At 49.1% G+C, this 11,624-nt stretch overlaps 1 protein-coding gene across 1 annotated transcript in view; it reads right to left on the bottom strand.

Annotated features, from left to right (window-relative positions):
- EPHA10 (EPH receptor A10) overlaps window positions 1-11,624 on the bottom strand; it is a 32,220-nt gene that overhangs the window by 14,778 nt on the left and 5,818 nt on the right. Inside the window, exons 3-4 of the mRNA XM_009996695.1 lie at window positions 9,818-10,487; window positions 149-304 (exon numbers count right to left, since the gene is read on the bottom strand). Coding sequence (XP_009994997.1) covers window positions 149-304; window positions 9,818-10,487 — 826 coding nt within the window. The remainder of the gene's footprint in view (window positions 1-148; window positions 305-9,817; window positions 10,488-11,624) is intronic.

The raw sequence follows: 11,624 nt of genomic DNA, 5'->3' as shown, positions 1-11,624 counted from the left end.
ACGTGACCCCCACGCGCCAGGCGCGGTCCCGGGGGTGGCACAGCATGAGGACACCCTGGGAGCCTCCTGGGGACCTGGCACGGCAGGGCAGACGTGGCCTCGGGATCCCCCTCCCCTCGCCAAGTGCCGCCATGTCAGCGAGACGTACGCGTGCAGGAGGCAGATGGTGGGTCCGACGGGGACCTGGAGTAGTTCTTCTGGCAGGAACAGAACGTGGAGGCTTCCTCATGCGTGAAGCTGTGCTCAGGGCAAGGAGAGCAGAGAGGGAGACTCAGGGAGAGCTTGTAAAATCCAGGAAGGCAAGCTGAAAAGATAAAGAAGGAGTTGTGGGAAGAAGACCCCGAAGTGAATGGGGGACATGTTTTATGACTGCATTTCCCTGTTTCCTGGGACATCTTTCGCCAGCCACAGTCCCCTTGGGATGGCAGCCCCTCTGCACTGAGGGGTGACCACAGCAGGGCCAGCCCGAGGAGCAGGACTTGGTCTCAGCTGGATTTCAAGCCAAACAGAAGCACTCATGTATTGCTGCTTCATCTTCTTGATGTGGTGCTGCTGTCTGCTGTCCCTTCATCAGCTCCCTGAATATTTAAACTTAATCACTTGTAAAGTTCCTAGATGAACAGCTCCACTAACACAGTCTCCTCTCTTATAATTTTTAAGGAGCTGGCTGCTGAGACCATTCCTTTTAAAGCACATTATTCCAGTGCACTCTGGTTCATTAATTTTTAGCATGATATAAAACTGGCAGCTACGGCTGTAACCTGAGGACAAAGCACTAGACACAGCACAGGGCGGAGAGAATCCTTCCCTGGGATGCTGAGAATGGCTGAGCTTTTGAGTGGAGGTTATTTCACCTGCCACAAGGCCCTGAGGAACCCGGTGCCCTGCAGGCACCGACCGGAGGGACGGCAGCACGATGGCTGAGGTCTGTGTCCCTCCATCCAACAGGCAGCAGCCCAGCAGAGCCAAGAGCAGCAACACCTCAGGGATTTTGGCTTTTCTTACTTAACAGCCTGAATACGGGCATGAGATCCTGTTCTCACCCTCTGTCAGGCAGAGCAGAAAAATCAATCTTGTTTACAAACTCAACGGGACCCAAGCACTAAACCCCAGGTGTGCAGCCGCCGCTCCTCGGAGGTAAAGACAAGCCTGGCAGTTACACACATTTGACAACTCACTGTAGGAAATTGAACAATTTCAATGAGAACCATCTTTCATGCTGTTCCTCCCTTTTTTCTAATAGTTTACCAAAGTGCCTGTTGGAAGGTATACGTGGTTAATAACCATATGAAAAGCCTCTCTTAGCATTTCCCAGGACACAGGCACCAGGACCTTTGGGAGCACCAGGAGGTGCCAGGCACAGCTCAGCCCCTGGGCTTACTTCTTCATTTTGTTTCTTGCTTGTCTGAATCTTACACTTGAGAAGAACAAAAGCACCCCAGCACATGCAATGCATCATGTGTGTATCTCCATTTCTTTTCTCAGATAAACTCCCACCCTCCATCACCTCATCCTACCAGTGTTTTTCTTGGTCCCCAGCTGGTTTAGGTGTCCCTGTAACTTCGCAGTGTTCATTTTTGCTCTGGGTATCTGACAGCTCTCAATTTACAGAATGAAATTACCTTTTTTTTGGTACACTATTTTCTATCCTAGCCCTTGTCCTCTGGTACTACTGCTACTTAAATATGAAATAATAAAATTTAATAATACATCATCCTAGAGCCAAAGAGAAGCAGCTGGATGGTCAGACAGATTCATGGCCTCTCTCCAGCTCCACCACTGCTGCCACACAAGCTACTCCCTGCTCACCAGGCACACCTTATCCATTCCACTGACAGAGAGAGCACGTGTTCCCTCCGTGATACAACACTGTGCACACACAATCTAACACGCAGCAGAATAAGAAACACTGGTTTGTGCTGCAGCCTGGCAGATCACCCGGCACGATGTCCCATGGGAAGGGTTTCTCTTACAGACTCATCTGCTGCAGCTCCTTGGACAAGTGGATGGCTCTATCCAGGGGAGGACAACATCCTCTCACGCCCAGTCTGTGTCATAGGGAGAGTAGGAGCAATTGAGGATGCAGAGTTGAACGACGCATGATTTCCTACTCAGCTGGCATGGAACAGCTTTAATTTCTCCTCCCCAGCAGTTCAGACATCTCCATCTCATAGTACCATGAAGCTGCCAACTAGATTTTTCCGCCAGTGACTCTTTCCTTTTGGCCAGAGACTCAGAGTCACAGCTCCAAGGATGATGGAACTGCTCCTTCACCACCAGGGATCTCAACATTTGCTAAGCTACAGTTAGCTGCATGTTCACGTTTTGGCTTAAAAAACTGCAGAAGAGATCCTGATTAATCGGCAAAAGGGCGTCAGAGTTTGAGCAGCTTGATCTTGTTAATGGATGAACAGTGATTAAAAGTGACTCTCTAAGTACATCACATAGGACAACCTGCCTGCAGGACACAGGCTGTGTAAGCTCCAGGGTTGATCGCAGTTGTTGTTCAAGTGAAGATTTTGCCAAATTTTGCATGCAGCAGTAGAATGAAGTTATTAATCACCCTGGTCGTATTTACCAGCAGGTCAGCAGCCTTTTATGTGTGCACTTACACCCATCACTGCAACTGTACCTTGAACACCTAAGTTAACCTTTGTTTTCTTTTTGAAGTATGGAAACACTAGCCAAGTGACAAACAGGAAAATGGAACAACTGCTCAATTTGAACAGTCACACAAGACAAATAAGACCAAGAACAGGACTGGGGTCTCTGGAGGTCCTGCCAGCACACAGACTACACAGCCAAAGGCAGAAGTTGACCTGTAAGGATTCACAGCTTTCTTCTGCAAATGCTCTGCCTGTTGGTTTCCACAGATACAAATAAAGTTATTGGCTTTTAACCAAATGAGAGCAAAAACTGAATCCTATTCCAGGATGAACCCCTCACTGGCTGTGGAAGGCTTTTGCTGTCTCAGCAGTGAGCTCCAGCAACGCCCTCGTAGCCACGCTTACCCCTCCTTGCTGTCTGGAATAATTTTCTTCATACTGGAGCTCGTTGGTGTGTTTACAGCCTCCTCAGCATTTAGTCTTCATGCTTTTGATGGGTTCTGCTTTTTTTTCTCTCTCTCTCCAAACTCTCTCAGCTTAGCCTGTTGACCCACAAACCTTGCAGTATGTTCAAAGAACACAAAAGCCCATGAAGGATGCTGCCTGCGTGAGCACTATTGGACTTCTCCACGTTGTGAACTTCTGCAGAGAGTGGAAGAGGCACGTGGGTGCAGGCACGAATCAATAACGCCTGCAGCTTCACCCAAACGCCTATACAGTCATTTATAATTAACACTACAACTTGGTTGTAGTCCAAAATCAATTCCTTTTCATTTTTTGTCTTCAAATTGTATTTGACAAAGTTCATCTGCTTCTACTGTGTGTAAATTTTCTCTGCTGAAGGAGGCATTCATAAAAACACTATCCAGGAAAGACCGCATCCAGAGGCAACCAGCAGCCAGCACCGAGGGGCACAGCTGTACCCCAGAGCACAGAGAGCAGAGGTCTCTGCTCCTGGGATTAATGCAACCTTGGACACACAGAGGGTCTGTGCACACCCGTCCCAGCACTGAGGGGTCAGAGCCTGCAGTCCCCATGACACAGGCTGCCACGCTCTGCAACGACATCCATTTCTCGTGTCTCTGCAAACTCACTGTTACAATAGTTCTTACAAAATATGAAGCTGTTCTCAACACTTCTCTCTCAGGAGCTATTGCTACTGCTGACCACCCCCCAGACCAGGCTGGCACATCCAGCCTCCATCTATCTTGAGGCCATTATCAAGCCAAGCAAGTCACAGTTGATCATGTTTCAAACACTTCATCAACACATCAGAGGAGAGGTGCTCCAGGCCAGTGCAGCTGGAGGGACAGGGCTGCAAGCCTCATGGAGGAGCAGAGGGATCAGTGTAGAGCAGGTACCCTGAAGAACACTGCCAGGGTGCACTGCAGGCAAGGACAGGCTGCCCAAAACCAGACAGGGCACCTTATGCAAAACACACCAGCAGAAGAAAGTTTTAGTGGTGTATTGAGCTAATGAAAGAGCCTTGTCAACAAATGTCCCTGGGTAATAGAGAGGCTCCCGTCTTCCCCGTACACGCTGGGTTTGCAATCTTGCCTTGTCTTATTGCAAAAACTGTAATCAATACTTTGCAGGCAGAGAGCGAGGCCGTTACGAGCCTCACTGCAAGGGAGGGAAATAAATCGTGTCCAATCTCCATGCAGGGACAAGAGGGACAAAGTCAGGGTGAGGGAGCAATCAATGCAAGTGCTGGATCAGGTCTCCAGCTCCTCTCACCTCAGTACCTTCTGCCTGCCAGGACAGGTCCTTCAGGCTGCACCACCCAAGAGAATTCAAAGGCAGATTGCCTTTCACCAACCTTTTTAGTACCTGGTTTTCAATAATACTTTTTGGCAGCCCACAGTCCAACATGTTCCCAGCATCTCTGAAACCTTGAGGACAACGCTACTCTAATTTTTGCCCTTGTTAAATAATTTGAAGAGCACTGAAATGAAAACCTATGTCTAGAGGCTAGACCTTGTTGTATCTCCAACGAGCCCTTAATAGCTGAAATTAAATTCAGTGATTTAGTCCATAAGAAAATTAAATACCCAAGAATATTTAGTGAGACAGTCTTGAAATATCTAAGAGAATGCATCTGCTTGAATTCAGTGCTGCAGCAGCACTGAACAGGACCTCGGTGCTATTTCTGCAGAAACGTTCCTCAAGGACACACTGAAGCAGCCACATCCCCTGAGCCACCCGCAATTACTGTTGTCTCTTCTTGTTCCCTATGTATCCACCAAATTCCTGCCCGGGAAGGACAGGCTGCCCAGCACACCCTGCTCCTGGCAAGCACTTTATCTCGCACAAATGCCCTTCACGAGGGCAAGGCCCATTTCCCTGTATTTCAACAGAACATCCAGCACGTCCATCCAGCAGGCAGGAATCTATGACCTTAAACCTGACAGGAATCCTGCAAACAAATTGTGATGCTAGTAATTTTCTGAGTAGTTTCCTCTAAAATTAAGTGTCATAGAGTAATTTGTGTCTGCCTCTGCCACAATTTCCATAGCCATAATTATTTCAGACACATTGTAAAACATCAGTATAATATGCAGTCCCCAAATAATAAATATCTCCAAGCTTGATCATTACTCCAAAAAGAGACTGAAGAGGTAGCATATTTTAAACGGGTGTTTCATGTGCATGACTGATGGGAAGCAGCAGCCACCATAAGGCACCAGGGCCACACAGAGACAGATGCTCCAAGTTCAGAGCTCCCTGTGCCTCAGACGGCCCCTCTGCCCATGGCACAGAGGAGCTGCAGGCAGCCCTGCTAGGACACAATGCCCGGGCAGAGAAAGCCAAACCATAACCCAGGAAGGACACTGCAGCATACATTCCCTCAGCAGCAGGCACAGATTTACCCCATCCCCTGCCCCGCTGTGCCAGGCTGAACCCGCACCCCAGCCCCGCAGGCTGCGCGACATCGCCGGCTGCATCAGCCGGGGAAGAAAACCTGGTGCTTTGTGCAACTTATGGAGTCCCAGGAGAAAAAATAAACTTATTATGCATAATGCTCAAGCATCAGTCAGAAGATAAAATAAACTCCAGAAGCACATCCAGGTTTGTAAGCTAATGTATTAAAGATGAAACAAATCAAAAGCCCCAAGCGCTGTATATTTGGATTCATCTTCTCTGTATTTAAAGAGAAAAGCAGACATTAGGCTTCAGGAGGTATCTTTGCATTAAATGACAAAATATTGTTATTTATTGTCCTAAATTTCTTCAACTTTCAATTAGACTATTCATGTGCCACCTAAGGACACTGTAGTGACATGATGGGACACATGCAGCACACAGGAGGCACCACACCAGCACCACGTCCCACTCCCACCTCAAGCTGTTTGCACCAGGCAGCCACGCAGCCCTGGAGGCTCACAAGGACACAAGCCTCGCTCACAGCTTGCTGTCATGGAGAGAAAGATGGTGTCAGGAGCTCTCAGGGCCAGGCCACTGCTTTGGGAATTTTTTTTCTTTTTTTGAAGTCAATGTCTGCAATTCACTGGCAGAAGAAGAGACACCATCACCTCCAGAGGCACCAGCCCAGCACCAGATTAATTTCTCTCCATACACTCAGCTTGAGATTCTCAGCAGCAGAAGGCAAGGACTTGAAGAGGTGCTACAACCGGACACAAATGGAAAGACTGAGGTTTTTAAAAAGCAAGCACATCCTCTATTGTAGCTCTGCCCTTAAATAAAAATCAAGGACTTCATCCAAATCCTCTTTTTTGCAGAAATATTTCCTTTAAAATTTGCTCAAAACATTGACCAAGTTTATGTTCAGGTAATGTCTGGCAGCAATGAAGAATCTACTCCTATTTCACAGCATTTACATCTGCAGTTTTGCCACAAACCTGCTACTCACAACAGGCAGGATGATCTTCTCAAAGGCTTTTCTTACCCATTTCTTCCCCTACTATTCAAGAAGCCAAGGAGAGGAAAGATAATATTGACTTTCCTGAGATATCTGTAGCAAGGCACAATCTGCTACAAGGGAAGTTGTCCCTGCTCAGAGGGCCAGGATAAGAGCTGAAGTGACTGCAAGGGTGATGTGCATTAGATAGGAGCAGAGGGAGGAGCCAGGAGAGGTGGCAGAGGCACGGCCAGAGGCTGTGAGAGGAGGGTGAGCACCCACCAGTGCCAATCCCATGGGAACTGCAGCACCCCAGAGTGCCAGCCAGGACACAGCTCCACAAGGATTTACTGTGGGGGGCTGGTAACAGGTTAGGAAAACAGCAACAACACAGGCCACATCAGAATCCAGACCGTGCTGTCACAAGTCTCATCTCCTCATTAACAGCAAAGACTATAAGCTGCCATAAAGTGTAATTACACTACACACAGTGTTAGATTCATCAAGAAATTACAGCCATTATTCACGCACCCAACTTGATGAGCAGAGCAGAATTGCAGCTCAGTGTCCTTCACTTTCCAGCAGACCACTTTGGAACCCCACAGTAGGTCAGAAAGGCCATTTCTTGCTTCCTGCTCAGTGTCCAATGTGCATTACCTGCTGCATCACCAGCAGTTACCATTAGCAAAGACCACCCTTTTCTCATTGGCGTGGACTGGTGCCTTCACTGGAGGGGCTGTGGGGAGAGCATGGCATGGGGCATTTCCCTGGCACAACACAGAGCCAGCTGCACTGCTGCTGTCAGAGTGGAGGGAAATAAATTAAGAAGGAAACTTAGCTACAGCACAAATTTACGTTTCTGTCAAAGAAGAGTGGCTGACAGCTATTTTTGGAAACTGGTCTCCATCATATTAATTCAACGTCTGGTTGAAGTTGTCTCATTTGCAGCAAATCCGGCTGGTAAATATTAACCTTGGACTTTGTTGAAATTCTCCTTGCAGATATTACAAGGCATTGGATGGAAAAGATGAAGCCGAAAGAGACAATTTTATAGCAAATGTCAGACATATCCTCCACATCATGGTTTCATTTACACAAAAGCTATTGCAATGCAACACAAAGTAAACAGCACAACAGGGCCACAGCACAGGTCTGGTAAAATTAAGGGTAAAAAGATATCAGTGCTGAGAAGTCTCCTGAAAACAAAGTACGGATGGACAGGTGAGCAGCCACAGCACAGCAGGACTTCTCGCTGGTCTGCCACGCCTCTGCTGGGAATCAGTTTTGAGATCAGAGTAAGTGCAGCCCAGCACCTGGCTGGAGATACGTATTAGACAGGAAAAGCAGTCTAAATGTATTTACAGTGACAGAACCTCTCCTCTCATCTGTGAGCAGACATTATGCAGCTGCTCAGGCTGCCCAGTTCCATCCCAGCGGTTGCTGCCTTTGCACCGTGGCCCCAGTGATCCCTTGGAGGCTGCAGCCCATGGCTGCCCCTCAGGCACGTGCAGGACCCTCAGAGAAGGGGTCTACACAGAGGGGTGGCCAGCAGAGCAGCTCAGCCTTCTTGCAGCAGTAATTAGTGCCATAAAGCCTTTTAGTCTTTTTTCACCTCTCCTAATTTCAGTGTGAGGATCCAAGCAGGATGAGTTCAGCACTGGAATCAGGGTTTCGGGGATATCGGTTCAAATGGTCTTGAGTGATTTCAGACACCAGCACATCCCGTGCTGCAGGCACAGCCAGAAAGTCCTCAATGAAGACTGAAGGGCAAGGGAGAGGACCAGGAGCTGCGAATGGGCACTAGAGACAGCCTGGAGAACCACCAGCCACCCTGCTGTGGGATGGGGGACAGCCCCTGGGCTGTGCCTGGTCCCCAAAGTGGTCTTTGAACAAGTTCAGGGATCAGCCTCTTACGGCCACAAGAGCTGTGACAGAGACTGTGGCCAAGAAGTTTCACAGGCAGGAAGGATCCAGCAAACTTGCACCTGCTGAGCTCCCCAGACCCACCACCAGGGGACCATGGCGGTGCAGCCAGATGTGCTGTGCCACTACCCAGCTGTCTGAACATCCCCAAACTCCCACTGTATTTACCTGCCTGCAGCTCAAGGGATTTTGTCCTTGTTAAGAATGTCCACAGCCCTGGATGCTTTCATCAGAAATCTTTCAGACTTCTTCACTTAGTGCTATGCTAATGCAAGGCTCTAAGAAAAACAAAAAACTTTCAACCCTTAAAAACTATTTTCTGATATTTGACCAGACATCAGACACTGCTCTGCAGAGAGTGACTAATGACCTGCTTCTGTGAGAGGAGGGAAAAACTCAATTATGTCCATTAAATTACTTCAAATATTTTTCCTCAGAGAATATGAATTATTTAAACTCAACACAGAGAAACCTGAAACATTAGGAAAAGCCTTCTGGGACTCGCTATGTAAATTCCCACTCCAAACAGATGGGGAAAGCATGGCCAGCTGCCACGCAGCCACTGAAGCAACACACAGCACTGAGATTTCAACCCAATAGTTTTAATAAGGTCTCCTTAAGGAGGGCAGTGAGCAAAGAGCCACTGCCCACAGTGCTGGGAAAGGCTTCCACATGCTGGGGAAGGAGGCACAGTTGGTACCATTTAGATCTGAAAAGTCTCAAGTAGCTCCTGGAAAAGCTCACTCCCCTTCTGCACCACACGGCCTGCACACAGGAACTATACCTGTTTGGGACTCATTTAGCCAATTTCCTCAAACCGTTTTCTACTAGGGGCAAAGGCAGAGGTCTGAGGACACCTGGACACCAGGCACAGGCAGGGAAGGGTGTTTTCAGGCATATCTTACTGAAGAAAACTCTCAGGGCTGATCCCATGCCTGGCTCTCGCCTGCCTTTGAAATTGAGATCAAAGTGATCACAGCACCAGGTGCATTGGAGGCGATCCCCGTTAAGGCAGAGGTTATATCCATTTTTACAGCTGTCATTAAACGTAACCTTGTGACCTGTGAAGTCACAGAATTATTAAGCTGTCTACATGACAATGGGTATATTAATGTTCTAGAGTAATTTTACAGCTACAGATAAAGCTGTGGGAGACGCCTAACGGCACTCAGAGCTCTGGCACTTCTGCCCAGCCAGGCTGTGCTGCAGAGCAGCTCCCAGCAACGTGCCACATTTACCCCATTGCCACCCTGCACATCACGGTCTGGCTGTGAGCTGGGGAGCTGCAACCAGCTGAGAGAATCATACTGCTGACAACAGGCAATTCCACTTGTCTGAGCTGTGCTCAGGCACCAGCCAGACCAGAGCAGTCTGGCAGCAACATGGACTGACACAGATAAAAACCACCAGAGGACACAGCCACTTTTACCTCTGCATCCCCCATCCTTCTCCTCAAAGCCGGGACCACACGCGCACTTCCCGATGGGGACCAGCCACTCGCCCTCTGTGCTGCAGTGCATCCTGGGGGGATTGTCCACCTCCACCTCGGCGTGAGCGACACAAGTGCCCTTAACTTCCACCAAAGTGGCGAAGGCTGTTTCTGCCACTGTGTCCGGGAACACGGCCAAGTTCTGCACTGTGGCCAGGCACTTCTTGTAATAGACCCGCACAGAGACCAGTGCCACACAGGCACCCACGTCCTGGAAGCCCAGGTGGAAGCCTCTCTTGCTCAGGTGCCCGATCTCCCTCAGCTCAGTGTTCAGCTTCATCTTACGCTCCCCCAGGTCCCCCTGCGTGAAGCTCTCGTCAGCTGCAATGGTGTCAATCTTGGTGTGCTTGCTCTCATGGACACTACGGCCCAGGTCGGAGTCAGACTCAATGTAGTACAGATTAAAGGTCTCCCTGCAGGTGCCTGTCATGCCAGGGATGCTGTTGCAGTCCCGCAGAGTGAACTTCAGCTCGATGAAGATCCTCTGGCCGTCACGCCTGGCAATCCAGCCCGTCTGCAGCCAGTTGTTCTGGTTTGGCTCCATCACATTGCAGACCTGGTACGTGCGTATCGGCTTGTAATTCTCATCCACACCACTGATTTCTTCCCACTGGGGAAAGAACACAAAGGTCTGTAACAGCTCGAGAGCTGCCATGAGCAAGAACCAGCCGCCCTGGCAGAAACACACCAACCAGTATAAATATCACCACCACATGCCTCTCCACCTACGGGCTGTTACATCACAGGCACAAGCCCTGAGCCCATCAAAACCACAAGCTGCATAACACAGTGGAGCTGCTGGACCACCTACACCTGAGCTCTTCACAGAGGAGTAAACATGGAAACACAACCAGAGAGGGTATTGGCATCAGACTTTATAAAACAAAGCCTGGTATGAAACTGGACAAATCATCTGCTAAGAAGCCAGAATCTTTATCTCCCACAAACTCCATGGATCCTGTGTCCCTGGGAAGGTGCCTCTGCACAGCATCACTTCAGTGTGACGCCAGATGGGGTTGGGCTGCCCAGAGAAGTTGAAGACAGACAAGGAGATGTGACACCAACCACACCACCCCACAAGGACAAGTATCTCTGTGAACAGCAAGCAACAGCTGCTCTGCCAGGAGAAGTTTTAGCTAGAGCAGGACAAATCTTCTGATTGGAAGCAAAATGGTATTTCCCTGAAGTTACCAGCAGAGATTCTGAGGAGTGAAACACTGATTCAACCCTCACAGCCTTCAGGATGACCTGGCATCTTCCCAAAGCAATTCTTTCTAGGGGGGAAATTCATGCAAGATTGCCAAATGTACCCAAAACCATTTTTTATGCAGGCTAGCAGCTGGGCAACACAGATGACTGCAGGATCTATCACTATTTCCACAGAACAGTTCATTTCCATTCTGGAACATGGACCAAAAGCAATAAAGAACACAGATCCGAGATTCCCAACACGCTCTCCTGAAAACAGCCACAGACTGACCCCGGCAGCAAAGCAAGGCCCTGATCAAACCGACCCTCTAGGACCCAGACGTCCTGACAATCCCAGCCCAGCCACAGACCTTTTCCAGGACCCGGGCTGACCCAGGAGCTCCCTCCAACTACAGCACCGAGCCTCAGCTGGCGGGTGGTTATTTGCTTATTACAAGAGTGTCAAATTCCTTTTCTGGAGCTGTTCCACACCGGCCACACCACTCCCACGAGCAGCCGGCCACCTCTGGCTCTGCTCCCCGGGCGCCCAGCGCGGACC

Source organism: Chaetura pelagica, unplaced genomic scaffold, assembly GCF_000747805.2.
Source record: "Chaetura pelagica isolate M959 unplaced genomic scaffold, ChaPel_1.0 scaffold1064, whole genome shotgun sequence".
In the NCBI taxonomy this organism is placed as follows: domain Eukaryota; kingdom Metazoa; phylum Chordata; class Aves; order Apodiformes; family Apodidae; genus Chaetura; species Chaetura pelagica.
The sequence above is the reverse complement of the archived record's forward strand: the minus strand, read 5'-3'. Positions and strand labels throughout refer to the sequence as shown.